This window comes from Ictalurus punctatus, chromosome 14 (genome assembly GCF_001660625.3).
Source record: "Ictalurus punctatus breed USDA103 chromosome 14, Coco_2.0, whole genome shotgun sequence".
Lineage (NCBI taxonomy): Eukaryota > Metazoa > Chordata > Actinopteri > Siluriformes > Ictaluridae > Ictalurus > Ictalurus punctatus.
In genome coordinates, this window is record NC_030429.2 from 23746559 (window position 1) to 23763097 (window position 16539).

At 44.0% G+C, this 16539-nt stretch overlaps 2 protein-coding genes across 4 annotated transcripts in view; one reads left to right on the forward strand and one right to left on the reverse strand.

Annotated features, from left to right (window-relative positions):
• Positions 1 to 11473, forward strand: part of LOC108275179 (MTSS I-BAR domain containing 1) — a 36724-nt gene extending 25251 nt beyond the window's left edge. Inside the window, exons 8-15 of one of the 3 annotated variants that reach the window (XM_053685897.1) lie at positions 145 to 252; positions 472 to 566; positions 1960 to 2170; positions 4411 to 4506; positions 4771 to 4959; positions 5146 to 5295; positions 6581 to 6722; positions 7439 to 11473. In XM_053685897.1, the coding sequence (XP_053541872.1) occupies positions 145 to 252; positions 472 to 566; positions 1960 to 2170; positions 4411 to 4506; positions 4771 to 4959; positions 5146 to 5295; positions 6581 to 6722; positions 7439 to 7938 (1491 nt within the window). In that variant the 3' untranslated portion in view covers positions 7939 to 11473. The remainder of the gene's footprint in view (positions 1 to 144; positions 253 to 471; positions 567 to 1959; positions 2171 to 4410; positions 4507 to 4770; positions 4960 to 5145; positions 5296 to 6580; positions 6723 to 7438) is intronic. The other 2 variants (XM_053685898.1, XM_053685899.1) reach the window with 2 other exon arrangements.
• Positions 11474 to 12061: 588 nt separating this feature from the next.
• On the reverse strand, positions 12062 to 16216 carry ndufb9 (NADH:ubiquinone oxidoreductase subunit B9). The gene is made up of 4 exons (XM_017485810.3): positions 16081 to 16216; positions 14500 to 14692; positions 13609 to 13722; positions 12062 to 12463 (listed from the first exon to the last, which is right to left on the reverse strand). Exons 1-4 carry the CDS (start codon positions 16164 to 16166, stop codon positions 12332 to 12334), a joined length of 525 nt encoding a protein of 174 aa, XP_017341299.1. The 5' UTR covers positions 16167 to 16216; the 3' UTR covers positions 12062 to 12331.
• Positions 16217 to 16539: the final 323 nt, after the last annotated feature.

Consider the following 16539-nt stretch of genomic DNA (forward strand, 5'->3'; position numbering starts at 1 on the left):
CGTCTTTCCCAAACTTATATGTGTATTTTATACGTTTTATACTATCACTCACTATTATACTGTATATGGTTCTAATTGGAATATTATGCATATTGTGTGTGTGTGTGTGTGTGTGTCTCTCTCTCTTTCACACACACACTTTAGGAAGAGGAAGTGTGTATGTTGAGTGAGATCACGCACCTGCAGTCAATCTCTGATGATCTGAGGTCTTTGACTATGGACCCTCACAAGCTGCCTCCATCCAGCGAACAGGTGTGTAAACACCCTCAACACATCACACACACCACATCACACAAACACAGACCAACCATACACACCTATTAAAGCTTCATTCGACTTAGCTCCAACTACAAACTGAACTAAAACTACAGAGTGAGGAAAAACCCCGTGGTGTTACGGACATCTCGGTTGTATTGGAACTGCTTGCTATAATCGTGTTCGGCGTATTGATCTTTGTGCATTTTCGTGCAGGTGATTGCTGATCTGAAAGGCTCCGAGTGCAGCTGGTCGTATCAGACTCCGCCCTCTTCTCCCAGCACCACCTCCAGAAAGTCCAGCATGTGCAGGTGTGTTACAAGCAGGGCGCCCACATATAAATCATGGCTAGGCCACCTGCACGCCAGGGTTCGCTTGCTTATACGGTGTTGCTGTATTTGGGTTATTTCTAATTCCTTGCACAGGAAGCGTGGCCTTGGGCTGAGTTATAACGTTTTATAGTTACAGATTGAGCTGGATTATAGCGAATTGGTAGGAGTTTAAACCCTAGATTAGAAGCTGTTACCTCAATCTCGCAACCCTATATGTGTATGTATGTATGTATGTACACACACACTCTCAGTCCACTTTAATAGGAACACCTGTATATCTGCTCAGTGATTCAGTTCTCCAGTTAGCCAATCATGTGGCACAGCACAGTGCATTAAATCATGCAGGTACAGGTCAAGTTCAGTTAATGTTCTCATCAAACATCAGAATGAGGAAAAAATCTGATCTCAGTGACTTTAACCGTGACATGGTGGTTGGTACCAGAAGGGCTGGTTTGAGTATTTCAGAAACTTCTGATCTCCTGGAATTTTCACACACAACAGTCTCTAGAGATTATATATATATATATATATATATATATAATAACTCTTTGCAACCGTGGTGAGGAGAAAAGTATCTCAGCATGCACAAGCTGGACAGTTTGATTTTTAAAATAGTCACGTGATCTATTTCCGGTCTTCAGCTGTCCAGTGTGAGCGAGTCTGTACTCACGATAGCGTCAGATCCGTGTTCTCGTCTGACAGGACTGGAACCCGATGTGGTCTTCTGCTGTTGTAGCTCCTCCACCTCAAGGTTTGATGTGTTGTGTGTTCTGAGATGCTTTTCTGCTCACCACGGGTGTAAAGAGTGATTGTTTGAGTTACTATATCCTTCCTGTCAGCTCAGACCGGTCTGGCCATTCTCCTCTGATCTCTCTCATCAACAAGGTGTTTCAGCCCGCTTCGAGTGTTTGGTTACTCACACTTTCCTGAAGGTTATTGTGGCTTCTTAGTACAGAAGAAGATTTATTGTTCGTAGTTGTCACACATAAGCTCCAAATGTGGTAAAACACTGTGAAGTGAAAATGGCAAAATATATAAATTGTCATTGTTTTTTTTTTTTTTTTTTTTTTTTTTAGATATTTTGACAAATCATATATAGGATGGAGAGATTCCCAGTAGTGAGCTCAAGACATTATATGCTTACAGTTTCTATCTCTGTTTTTTTCCCCTCAGTGTTTTCATGGGCATAGTGGTAGAGTTCATATTTAATTAAAAAAAAACTTCCTGTTGAGGCCACACCCACTTCAGGTTTAAATCTGAATACAGACACAGATATGGTATTGTGTTAATACCCGTATTATATTCTCATTCTCTCTCTCTCTCTCTCTCTCTCTCTCTCTCTCTCTCTCTCTCTAACCCGCACCCCGAGCAGCAGCCTGAACAGTGTGAACAGCAGCGATTCTCGTTCAAGCAGCTCTCATTCTCACTCTCCCACATCACATTTCCGTTACCGAGGCTCCGCCCTCCCTCAGCAAGGCTCCGTCCGCCTACCCAGTGTCTCCTCCCACGACTCGGGCTTCACCTCTCAGGACACCTGTCAGTCAAAGAGCCCCTCCCCTATGCCTCCAGAAGGGAGCGTTCAGGTACGAACTGTGACTCGTCTACACTCTACTGCTAAACACCCGGATTTCTCACACGTTACAGACCTCCACCATTTTGTTGTTGTTGGTGTTTTGTTGTTTTCCCATCTCATACATGAAGAGACCGAACACTCCAGGAAGTGGCTGAGACATTCACTCACATTTTTCGGAGTATGTGTATTATTGCAGCTCTTCCTCATGCATATTGCATCAGGCGATGCGAGCCTGTCACTGCGTGCAGTAATGAATATGCATTATTACGAAACCCTGCCTGCTCACGCTGCCATGGGAACTGTCTCTTGTTGCTAGGGAGCATTCACTATTAAATTAGGAAGCCATGCAGCTGGAGACACTTACATCTTTTTTTCATCGACATCCAAACAACCTTTTTGTTGTTGTTGTTGTTGTTTTAAACGGCACGCAATTTCGAGAGATATTACATAATCAGACATGGGTGATTCATAATGTTTGAATATCCGGATATTGTCTTAGTATTCGTTTATTTAATCATATTCAAATAAGGCACAGTATACATTACTGTCAATTAGATCTATCGATCGTCAACTTAACTCAACTTATCTATCTATCCATCTATCTATCTATCTATCTATCTATCTATCTATCTATCATGGTCACTGCATGGCCAAAAATATGTGGACATCCGATCCTCACATCCGTATGTGGTTCTTTCCCAAACTGTTAACACAACGTCTGAAGCCCACAACTGTATCCAGCTCTTGTAGCTGAATGAAATCCCCAAAGCCACGCCTTAAAAATCTTTTCCTTAATGGAAAAGCCTTCCCAGATGAGTAGAGTTTATTATAACAGCAAATTGGGACTAAATATGGAATGGGATGTTCAGTGAGTACGTACAAGTGTAGTGGTCAGGTGTCCACATACTTTTGTTGCCTGGGGGTTAAAAATACATTACACGGGTATGTGTTTTTAGAATCTAAACGTTAAGTCAGTGGTTAACACGTGATGTCAGTACTGTAGTACAAAGCCAGGAAAGCATGGTCGTGTTTCATTTCATTTTGAACAAGTTAAGAAGGAGAAACTGGTTTATTTCCTCTAGCCAACCCAACAGTACCTTTCATACGGAACTACTCGCCAAACAGGGCGGTGTGTACTGGATCTGACCCGAACACAGCGCTGGTTTATTTTTTTTTTCAGTAGCCATGTGTTGTGTCTTCTTTTTAAATGGCAGTCATTAAAGTTAATCTAGGTCGTCATGGCGATGAAACGATGCACGTCAGTGTATGAGAGCAGGGTTCTAACGCGAGAAAGTGTACAAGGTTTTCAGATGAAGCTCCGGCACTGCTTCAGTGGAACAGCACTAACTGATGAGTCATTCTCACTCTGCAACACACACACACACTCTCTCGCACACACTCTCTCTCACACACTCTCTCTCACACACTCTCTCTCACACAGAGATAAGCATACATTGAAACAAACTTATACAGAACACATCCTTCAAACTAGTCAATGTCTCCTCTTGGCGTTCTGTAATCTGATACAGTCTCTCTCTCTCTTTCAGTCTCTCTCTTTCTGTCTCTCTCTCTGTTTCTCTCTTTCTGTCTCTCTCTCTCTCTCTCTTTCTGTCTCTCTCTTTCTGTCTCTTTATTTCTGTCTCTCTTTCAGTCTCTCTCTTTCTGTCTCTCTTTCTGTCTCTCTCTCTTTCTGTCTCTCTCTTTCTGTCTCTCTTTCTGTTTCTCTCTCTGTCTTTCTCTTTCTGTCTCTTTCTTTCTGTCTCTCTCAGTCTCTGTCTCTTTCTGTCTCTCTCTCTCTTGGTTTCTGTCTCTCTGTCTTTTTCTGTCTCTCTCTATTTCTGTCTCTCTCTGTCTCAGTCACTATCCGTCTCTATCTGTCTCTCTCTCTCTCTCTCTGCCTCTCTCTGTTTGTGTCTCTCCATCTCTCTTTCTGCCTCGCTCTTTCTGTCTCTCTCCGTCTGTTTCTGTCTCTCTCTGTTTCTGTATCTCTGCCCCCCTCACGCTCACGTGAAGCTTCAGTAATTAGTTATTAGTGCTTAGAACCCATGCTTTGGCTCTTACATCCTGCTGCTCAGTGCATCCTGCTCATTTCTTTTGCAAAGTGCTAATGTGTTTTCCTTTGTGTGTATGTGTGTGTGTGTGTGTGTGTGTGTGTGTGTGTGTTTCGTTTTCCTTGTGGGAACTTGTTGTCCTCCCTGTGTCCGCTTATGTACACACACGCTCTGCATGGCTTGGCGCGTGTGTGTTCAGTGCTCTGACTCGTCCTGCCCTGATGAGTCAGCTCAGCCAATCACAGACAGCTGCACTCCCACATTACCTGACTCCAACACCAAAACTGAAGACAAGGTGACACACACACACACACACACACACACACACACACACACACACACAACATACTCTTTCACTGAAAGGAAAGAAATACTCTAAATGAGATCTCTCCACTCAAGTTATCGCTGAGCGGTTGACTGAGACTGGATAGTCCGCCATGTTGGGTTTTTTTTATATTTGCCTCCGTTTCATTTCATCGTTATCATTTTACCTTTGTGTTGAACCTTTCATATGATTTCTCATTCATCCTGTCTGTTTGTATTCACTTCACTCGTTCAGTTGGTAAACGGCAGCACGTCCCAGTTTAATTCAGCGGACCCTTCCCTCTCCATCGTTCCATTATCACCACCTCCTGGCCCTGCGTGGGCGTGGTCTCAACCGGGCCCCGCCCCAGGGCTGGATTCCGAGCCGTGTTTTCCTCTGGGTCCCGGCACCTTCCCCTCCTCAAACAGCGTACCCAGCTGGAAGGTCAGTTCCACCCGTCACCCTCCTGTTCTCTTTCCATCCATCCATCCCACCATCACTTTTGCTTTCGCTTACAGGTTCGGTCCGATCTTTCTTTTCTTTTTTTTTCTGCACACATGATCGTGTGAATGAATAACACCGATAAAGAAAGAAGGCTCGAGATTTCTCGTGGTGTCTCTGCGTGTTTAGGACTGGGCCCGGCCGGGTCCGTATGACCAGCCGATGGTGAACACACTGCGCAGGGTGAAGGAGAGGGTGAGGGAGAACAGTGAGTGCAGCAGCTCCAGAGATGAAGCTCATAAAGCCAGCCCCAACTCCAGCACTCACAGTAAACCCAGGGTGAGCAACACAACACAACACAACACAACACAACACAACACAACACTCTGTTATTAACACACTCCTCAGGCTGAGGCAGGAGGGGGAAGAAATGCACACCAGGACTGATCAGAAAATAGGAACGTGTGTGTGGATATATATACCTTTACCTTTACCGCTCTGTTGCTTCAGATTCCAGCGCCGTAAGCCACAAAAACAACAATTCCCAGCTGTAGTGTGTCAGTCTCACTCCAATGCTGTTGCGTTCGCTTTTAAACGTTAAGCAAAAAACAATTAACGTCGCCGTTCTCGCTTGACATTTCGACGTGTAAAATGTCTACACATCGCTGCACGTTTCTGAGCCCAGCGTTCACAAGCAAGCTAGTACAGCTTTTTGAGTTCCCGTGCTCGTCGGGTGTCGAGTGTGTGCAGGTCGTAAGTTCCCATGACGTACCGTAACGCACGACGACTAATCCCGAGGTTTACACTTAAATTTAATGTTCTGTTTCTCGATTTCTTTGTCAGACGGTCTATATCAGTGCAGCACTGTCGGTTTACATCAGCACTAATTCAGCTATTTATTATAAATGCGCTCTATCAGGGCTGGGCGATATATATAGAAATAATACCGGTATCGTGATCAGTACCGGTATCGTGATCCGTGATTACGCGAAACACTTCATTAAAGAAAAGGACAGAATCGTAACCATGGCCATGATTTTACAAATCATCCAGCTTAGATATTATGCTTTTAAGATTTTCTTCTTCCAGGTCGTGCTGGTCAGGATGGCAGCACGAATAGTCTCACGTAAAAGAACGATTTTACACATTCGAAATGTCCACGGTGCATAAAAGCAACACAGGAGAAATGGCGAAAGAGAAAAGACGTAGCGGCGATCCCGGAAAGATCCGTAACACGTCCGTAATCTGTAATTACATAACGTAATTACGACGTCAGGTGCGCCCGAGTCACTTTGGTCGGAGCAAGATGGCGGTGTACCTTCTCACCTTGTAATTACGACTTTGTGGTTGCGTTCGCGTACGTTCAACTCGTAAATGCGATCTTTCCGACACGACTTGAACGCACCTGAGCAATTCGGCATGAAAGCCACGGACCATGCGTTCTTGCTTTTACAGCAGGGCGCACTAACTTACGAGAAACGTACAGCGAGTCACGTCGGCCCAGCGAACGACAATTCTGAAATACTGATCGCTTCAAGGGTTTCCTTTATATCTTCTGATTTTCTCTAACCGTGTGTGTGTGTGTGTGTGTGTGTGTGTGTGTGTGTGTGTGTGTGTGTTACAGGACGAAGCTCATGAGGAGTTGGCCGTGTGTCTGTCTCGTGGTCTGTCGTTGGATATACCACGCAGCAGCCGGGAGTCTGTTCAGGGTTCCAGCGGTTACAGCACACAGACCAACACACCATGCTGCAGCGAGGACACCTACAGTGAGTGTGTGTGTGTGTGTGTGTGTGTGTGTGAGATGGTTTTTACATTACCACCATGAGCTAAGAACTCTGAAATATCCCTTTCACTACAGTATTGCTGTGGATTTTGCTTTATTTCTTCATTTTTCCAGTCCCCCAAATAAGCTCCGCCCCCAGTACAAGATTTCGTGCTTGGTCTAAGTTGCTCATGTTGTTTCTCTTATAAGCGAAAGTTGTTGTTTTTTTTATTTATTTATTTTTTTACAGTAAATGTTCTCATCTATCCACTTGACAAATGCATGCAAAAACAAAAAAAAAAAGTGTTTTTTATTTCAAATTGAATCTATTCCTCATATGCAGACGGAGTGTGTGTGTGAGCCTGTAGTGCAACCCCGCCCCTAGAGAGAGAGAGAGAGAGAATGAGAATGAGAATGAGAGAGAGAGAGAGAATGAATGCAGCTTTAATCTGTGTGCCATTTTCATGAAGTCCAGATCCTCAAGCTCAGATTGCAGAACCAGTTGACCTCACTGTTCTGGATTCACTAATTTCAAACTGTTTGGTGTTGCACTTCCGCCATCTAGTGGTGAGAATAATGAAATGTCAACGAAAAAGAGAGAAATGGCTTGCTGTGTTGTTTTTGTCTTTTGTTGTTTTGTTTTTTTTAAATTCTGGACTACAGTTTATCCATGCCTCTCGTAAATAAAACACCTCGGTCTGTCTTTCTTTCTTTCTACAGTATTTGATTACGAATGCTTGCCAGGGGGCGGAGAGCAAGACGGAGAGTCGCAGGATTGCGACGGGCCCGCCCCGGTTCTGCAGAACACGGACGTGAGCCAGTCGTATCGCAGAACTTTGCCAGCCAAGCGCCCATCTCCCTGTGGGCCGGTTAGTATCACACCGGGCGTGGCCACGATACGGCGCGCGCCCACCTCGAAGCCGAGCCTGTGGCGCGGGCCGAGCGTTCACGGCCCGATCCCCATCAAAACCCCCGTCATTCCCGTTAAGACACCCACCGTGCCCGCAACGCTCTGCAGCGGGGACGCCGAAAACGCCAGCGTCCCCTCGCCATCACCCACACCGCTAACACCTAACTCCGTCAGCCAATCAGACGCTCCGGCGGATCAGGACGAGGCGGGGCCTGACGAGCACGAGGGCAGCATGCTGTCGTCTATCCGGCGAGGGGTGAGCCTCAAAAAAGCCACGACCAACGATAGATCCGCTCCGGTTCTCGATTAAAGAGCTCTGCCTCCTCGACCAATCAGAACTCGGACATAGCTGAAACAGTGGTGATTTTTAGCGACAGTGCTAATGTTGTCACGTGTAGGATGGGTAAAGTAGTGCGTACGTCTCACAGTGTTTCAATATATCCATAACCATTTAAAGCTGAGATGTTAATATTATATCATATTACACAACGATGATATGTAGTGGCTTTGTACAGATACAGAATTATTCTGTTCCACTGTCGATTATATTCTAGATCTTTCTCTGCTACCAGCCCATCCTCCTATAGGTGCCAAAACTTTGTGCCTCGTATTGTATTTTTCCTTTTATCTTACTCGAATCAGGAATGGCAGAACCGCAATCAGAGCTGCGCTGGACTTTGACACGTGGAGAGTTTTGTACATTACGTCGGGTTTGAAGGCCTCGGACGCTGCAGCAGTTCCTGAAGACGTCTCGTTCTTTCTTCTTTTTTTTTTTTGGGTGGGGGAAACGGACAGAAACGGTTCTCTCAGACAGAACCCGGAGCACCGGCTGACGCATGGGATCTTCTGTGGAAAATTCAACTCTGGAGCATGTTTTCACGTCGTAGCCGTGCTTCGGTGCCTGGCATCAGCACGTCGTCCTCCCCGAAGTCGACAGTCAGAGACGTGCGTTTAACAGACACCCCCGAACGTTCCTGCGCACGCAGCGGCAGCGGGGGCAAATCCAGAACGTGCTCACTGGCCTTCCTACTGTCTCTATCGCTTTCAAATCCAAACCAACTCTCGCACGTCTAGCAAACAGCTGCCTGATACCGTTTAACGCCGGAGTGACATCATCACTGAAATCCCAGGCCTGAGAAACCGGACGAAGCTTTCTCACACACACACACACACACACACACACTCAGTAACGTAACACTCGGACAGATTTCAAATCCTTCTAACCAGCATCTCTCAGTGTTTTATTCCTCTTACACCACAGGGTTTGGGGTTTTTTTTAATTTATTTATTAATGAACTAATTGTACTTTTTTAACGTTGTAGAACGTCACTAAACAAATCAATTCCTGTCGTCACTTACGTTACAGCAGCTATAAACATTCATTCTCTCACCAGCCTCTCTTTCATTTCATTTCTCGCTCTCTCTCTCTTTTGGAGTTTATTAGACAGAAAACGCAGCTCGTCACGTTAGCGAGAAACCACAAAGTCCTGAAACGCGTAACGTTGCGGCTCTGACACCGGAGACTCCTTCCATAAATGTTAAACAAGTAACGACTATCAGCTTTTTAACCCGTCTACGTGGAACGTCCACCGTGCGAGTCCCCTGCGTACGCTGTCACTATCGAAACCAGCACGTATTAGAAGGAGAGCATTGATGTAAACCTGGAACTGCTGTCAGACACCTTCGGACCAATCAGATTTGAGAATGCTATAGCGTGGTGCTGGGATAAAGATAGGGGGGTGGGGAGGGGGGTCTCAAGTCAGTCTCGTGGCAATCTCGAACCAGGACCACATCCGGTCCCTCAGTGATGTCACACGGACACGATGCGGTTTAGGACACAAAAACGTTAGAACAAAGTCTAGATGTAACTGGAAAAGGCAGATCTGGACTGCTCTACTTAAGCACTTGAACATGCACTACAAGGCCAAAAGTTTGTGGACACCTGACCGTTATGTCGATGTGCTTGTTGAACATCTCATTCCAGATGTACTCCATCTTTCCTGTTCTAATGAGCTGCACTCTTCTGGGAAGGCTTTCCTCTAGATTTGTGGGGATTTCATTCAGCTAGTGAGGATGAGGTCGGGCTCTGCTGTCGAGGAGGCTCCGGTTCCAGTTGGGTCGAGATCAGGGCTCCGTGCAGAACCCTCGAGTTTTTCGATCCTTAACACACCACATCTTCACAGAGCTCGCTGTGTGCACAGGGACATGCGTCGTCATGCTGGAAGTGAAGGGAAACTCTAACTCTACAGTGCACCAGGTGGTCAGGTGTCCACATAGTTTTGGCCGTCCAGCGCGTGTTTGTGTTAACGCGCTCAAACTTTAATACAGAAGACCGCTGGAAGTAACTCGTCTTCGAGTGAAATTCACCGGTATGTGTAACGCAGGTGCGCTCGGGTTCTGCGTTCAGAATCCTGTTGACGTTAGGAAAACCACAAGGAAACCTGGTCGGAAAGTGGAACGCTAAAGAAGCACGAGACGACGTCAAACACCAAACGTCTAACATCTCCGAATCCGCAGTGCGACCGGCTCTCGTAAACATCCATCTTATTAGCTGTATCGAGCTAGAAAATACTAAACTCGGTGAAAAGACAAAGCTAATCCCCAAACCTGTAATCACGGGTGAATCATAGCGTGTGCGTGTGTGTCAGATTCATCACGACGGCTGCTGCACAGTAACACAAGGTCTGTTCAGTGACCCACGTCTCCTCTCTCTCGATCTCTGTGCGCGTGCTGGTTAATATCAGGGTGCGGTCTCTGCACTCCATTTTGTAGATGTGGTGTGAAATTGCACATCTGGAAGCGAAGGAAAAACACAGTGAACAAACCATAGTGTGTCACGTGCCATGAGCTCCAAACTCCAATCATCAGAAGATCTTTGGGTGTAGAAATAGCAGCGAAGAGTGGGTTTTTTTGTTTGTTTGTTTTTGTTTTTAATAAGATGTTCTTGCCGTGGTCCGGTCTTGATGTATTGACTTCTCAGTTCTTTACATGTATTGTATCTTTAATAGCATTGCAAGTACAAGTCAAAGACAAGTATTTTGGCTGGAAAAAAATTAAAAAACAATTCATGCTAAATGTATTTAATCAGACAAGACATTTCTGCTTTAGTTTCCCACCGAGTTAACGACGACGTCGGTCCAGTCACCGGTTTAGCCGCATGCGAACCGTATCCGGTTTCCGTTTGTATGGTAGCAGTATTACTAATTCACAGAGTAAGTCTGTATTAAAGTGATACAACGCTCATACTTTAGGCCACGCCCCTTACCCGAGCCAGCTTGTTGCAGCAAGTCCGCACGACCCTGAACTGGAGGCTGTAATCTTCCTTCGCCTTTTCTCTTTCTTTACTTCTTTCGTTAAGCAAACGTCAGACCCAGGACACGTCTTGTCTGATCAAGTACGTGTGGAAAAATTGTGTACGTTTCATTCCCGGTTGAAATATTTCTCTGAATGTAAAAGTATAAACCTCGAATCTCCGGGTCCGAGTCGTCGTTTCCTCTCTGCCACGTGTGTAATAAACGCTCAGTGTGCTCTCTGCTGTATAATTTTAGGCCTGAGTGATGCTCAGGCACAAAGGGGTCTAGAATGTTCTACTTTAGCTGATGCCTTACGCATATGATGCTGATGCTGTGTGTGTGTGTGTGTGTGTGTGTGTGTAAATGACTATACAGAGATATTGTAATGTAGCTGCTCGGTCAGTATACCGTGACATAAGTGGCTCACGTTTATGAATGTAAGGATTAGCGCGCGAGGACGGGATTTAGAACTGCAGTTTTGCTTCAGGAGGTTGTTTCACGTGTCCAACTGCTGTTTTAGCTAATAAACTATTAACGCTCACGTGTCAAACACTCATCTGGAATCGTGTTTTTATTTAAAACACTTCATTTCCATAGAGTCCATCGACCTGATAATGAAATGTTTGGGGGGAAATTTTATTTTTATTTTTTTTAAAGAAAATCCGAATCAAGGTGCGTTCACAGCGAGTTTAATCGCTGCACGTACCTAATACGGGTTGCCATGGTAACGTTTTGACAGCAAACCGGTTTTCTTGCAGCTAAAATGAAACGTTTTGGAGGGAAAGCGTCTGTATGTAAAATTCACCAGTGTGTATACACTTCATGTCACCAGCTCTGCCGTTGGAAATCCCATCGCTTTGTCGCTGTGTGCGAGAAACATACTTTAAAAGGTCGAGCCAATTTTTTTTTTATCCAATTAAAACAAATAATTGAATTAATATTCCATTAAATAAAATTTTTTTTAAAAAGACAGCCAAGTAAAGTTTTAAATGGTGAAGTGTCCACAAACTTTTGCCCACAGCCTGTAGTGTATGCACTATAAAGCTGAAGGTATGTGGACACCTGGGCACCTGAACATCCCATTCCAAATCCGTGGGGATCAAAACAGACAGCTTCGGTTTTTAAGTAAGAACAAAAACATTTGATTTGATTGACAGATTTATTTATTTGAATCTTATGCACACTGGGTGCTTTACATGTCTGTACAGTCTACAATTACACTCAGACACAACTGATCCTGACTCAAACTTGACTAAATGTTTACCAGTTAGTTCGTACGTTAGCATGTCGGGTCAAGCCGTTCCTTTAAACCTTAAACACTAACGTGTCAGAGTGCATGCAGGTGGGAGGACCGTGGAGGCAAAGGTGTGTGTGTGCGCTTTGTAATGTGGGGTGTCTCACACAGGCCTCTCACATGGGCCTCTCTCTGGGCCGGGTCACAAACTGCCACCACAGTGGGGGGAGATCACCCTCCTTGCGGGCCGGAGGAAGAGCCTCGGACCTGGGGCCATCGGCTGGAGTCTCCTCCTGCAGCTGCTTCACCTGTGGCCCAAACACACACACACACACACGTTACAGCTCAACACATCAGCCTTCAATAATAATTAATAGCCTGCACTGCATGGATGTTATTGTTATGAGTGAAGTAATGTGAGACGAGAGCAAAAACACTTTTGCTAAAAAAAAAAAAAAAAAAGCAGAACGTTTTGAAATCTGAAATGTAGATAGATAGATAGATAGATAGATGAATGACTTTTTACTTGCTTTTAAAAACGGCAGTAATGTTCGTTAGTCTCGGTGCATCTAGTGCATAGTCTCGGAATGTTGGACACGTCGTGCACTCAACACTCACAGCTTTGCTTCCGTAACGGAAAAGGGGAGGGGCTACCAGACGATACCACCCTTCTAAAATCCCTACACTAGACTGCAGATTCCTGACTTTCTCCTTTAACTCATTTAGACCTTTTTGTGTAGCACAGTGGTTCTCAACCAAAAAAAAAAGCACCTAGTGACAATTCTAGCAACTTTTTGGACAAACCTTAGCAACTTTCCAAATATCACCAGTACCGTCCTGCAAGTGCGAGGTCTCGCTTTCCCAACGCACTCTCCCCTCTCTCTGCGTCTGTTTTGTTCAGTGAGGGGCCGAGAGCCGGGGATTTAACAACGTCATGGATAACGAGACGCGCCCTTTCTCCCAATTTCATCATTCTTATGAGAATGTTTTTAGAACGCAAGACGAATGGAATGCAACATGTTTTACTTGTAAAATAGTCCACGTTATTACAGCCTAGTTCTCTTGTTCAGAGTAGCTATAGTGTTCAGAAACATCTTTAATAATTCATGGTCAATACCTGTCCGTTATATAGTTTTATAAAAGTCGTGTTTTTTTTTATCATAAGTTATGAAAAGTAATTAAAAAAAAATCTATATCAATGTACCTATCTATAACAGATTTTATTTATCATATAATAATAATAATAATAATAATAATACCTTGGTGGAAAAAAAGGGAGGGGGGTGGAGGAGTCTGGACTTTCGCTTTAAAAACGTTTATCCAATGAGATGTAAACATTCATCAGCTTTAATACAGCATTAATAAAAGACACAGCACTTCACGTCCGTTATGTTCAATTATACCAATCGCTCATCACGGTTTCTGAAACATTCAAACGAAAAACGATACACACCTCCTTCTCCCAGCTCAGAGCTCGCAGCTTCTTCCACTGCTCTCTCTTGGAGAAGTAATCAGGGAACTCGGCCTTCTCAGAGGGATGCCAGTGATCCAGAACCCATTCGGGAACCTGAAAACAACAACAACAAAAAATCATAAACTGTGCGTCAGACACGAGAACTAAAGCGGAACAAGCAGGTACGAAAAGTACAAATCAATCAGACGTTAATCACGTGCCGAGAACGAAGCCTCTAAGAACGCTGAGGAAATGAAATTCCAGGACTGAAAGACTGGTTAAGCATGGATTTGTTTTAACTAGAGGTGGAGCGATAGTGGATTTCACCCATAACCACCGGTACCTACCTGCTGATAACCGATTAATCAACCGATACTGAATGAAAGTGTAACAGCAAAATACTGCTGAACTTTATTACAAAACTGAACAGTACTGAATGCACTGTGAAAATGTACTGTACTTTTTAAAATTAAATAAGTATTAAAGTAAATAAGAAATATACATCCAAACTGAACCAAAAAGTAACACTCCAAATAACAAAAATAGAGACATCCAAAATGAATTTAAAGAAAATAAAACAATAAATGGCACTTCAAATAACAGCAAAACTAGTCAGTGATGGGTTTTATTTCGCCTCTAGAGGCCGCTGTCGTTCTCCTCAGCCGCTCTGCAACAGGGAAAAAACTATCTTTGTGGATTTTTGCCTATAACCGATCAACCTCTAGTTTTCAAGGACGATGCGAGTTTCTCATGCTCACAGCGCGGCGTAACACACTCAGGAAAGCGCTATCCGCCCCCTTCCACATACACGAGCTCGCAGACACCCAGCGATTAGCTAGTACCGCTGTGATCGACACAGGAGACAGAGACGTGCTCAGAAGCCGACCCTACCTTGTAGCACTCGTATCTCTCGTATGAGGTTCCCCCGGGGGAGTCGGGGAACAGGTAGGGCTGAGGATGCTGATTCACCCAGAACTCCTCCTCTGCAGCTTTCAGCAGCTTGGAGGCCTTCACCATGTCCTTCTCATCCTTATGCTCGTCAAAGCGAGCCCTCAGCACGCAGGCGTAGAAGCGGTACTTATCTCTGAAACGACAAGAAAACACCGCCGGGTCTGAACACACTGAGCTGCTCGAGTGAAAATATGCTTCTACAACCTTTCCTGAGTGTTAGAGATGTTCAGAGATTCTTCTTCTTCTGATATCACATAACGAGACCGTTAGTATGATACTTTTCCATAAACGGCACATCACAAACTGTATTATTACTCTCATTCCACAGCAGTGTTTGGCGAGGTTTGTTTTTATTTATTACCAAACACCACGTTGTACTTTTTATCCGTTTACTGTTACATTTAATGCTGCGGTATGTCCACGAAACACACCAGGTTCTCACGAACATTCCAGCAGCTACGAACGGACGTTTCGTCACTACCTTAGCGTTAATAAGAAAAATTGTGGTGAAGACTTTCACGCGGCGGAAAAACTTCAACTCCCAGCTTTACCTCTGACTGCTACAAAGCACTGACACTGGAGACTCCTTCCGTAAACCACGTTAAATAAACACCGTTTCATCTCACGCAGATCTTTAGAAGTGACACGTCCATCATACGAGTCCATGCGTACGGTGTTACTATAGAAATGATAAAGTATCGCGTACAACGTGCATTCTGGTAGCTGCACTACAGGCAGAGCTGCTGTCATAGAAGAATAACATCAACACTGTCTGACAGTGTTGTCTTACTGTCTGATCAGAATCCAGAACTAAACAAATAATCCCAACGGGATAAAAACACCTCAGGACTTCTTGTAATTGGGAAATAAGCAGCTTACAGTGTGGGAACAGTAGCTCAGATTCATCACACCACTTGTCGTTGATTATTTTCCTATAACAGCATTACCCCAAGTGTCTTATTTCTTATCAATCAAAGTAACAAGCAGCTGATTGGAGTTTTGGATTATTATAATTTTTTAAATATATGTATGAATATCTGTGGTCTTATATTTATGGTACTGTTATTTCGCTGGTGCGTTGTGAAATTTTTTTTCTTAAATATATTTTTACTTCAGAAAAAAAAAAATAATAATAATAATAATAATAATAATAATAATAATAATAATAATAATAATATCGAACAACTTGATATCGCGCATATCGTATCGCAGATGTGATGTTTTTGTCTATATCGCTGGCCTGACATTGAGTCGCTTCAGGTGATAAAACTCATATTCAGCGTCTAAAAAAACAATTAAATGAATGAACAAGTTATAATTTTTACACACATATTAATAGGAAACACACCTTGCATTTACTATTATTTAATTTTGCAGATAATCGGTGTTTTTACCGTTAGCATTAGCCTCCTGAATGACCTGAACGTCCCAGTGGTTAAGCAGCGGCCACAATTCAAACTAAAAACATATAAACATTTTTTTAATTAATAAATCAAATAAATTAAAGCATCCGAACAGTACCTGAAGACGCACCACGACTCGATGTGCCTCAGAGATTTTTTGTAAAGCCGTAAGACTTTCTGCTGGTGGGTCAGGAACGCCGCCATTTTCTAGCTCACCTCGCTCCCCCACCTCCTTCTCCTCTCATCATTCCGAGCTATAATGCGCAGGCGTAGTAATGTCTCCCCGGCACTGCACATGCGCAGTAAGACCGGGTCGTGGCAACAGGCTGAATAACAAATGTTTCTATGCGTTCTTTACTAGTGCACTATGATGAGCATGTAATCCTGCTTCTCACACCCTATGTAGTGCACTATATTTAAAATAATAAGCTGTTTAAGGTCTAACCAAGATCGTTGTGGCGTAGTAACGGCAATATATGCACATATGAATGTTTGTTTGTTTGATTAAATCTATTATAACAACGCAAAAATAATGAGGGCAGACTTTAAGTGTTTAGAAAATCTGAATATATTCCAT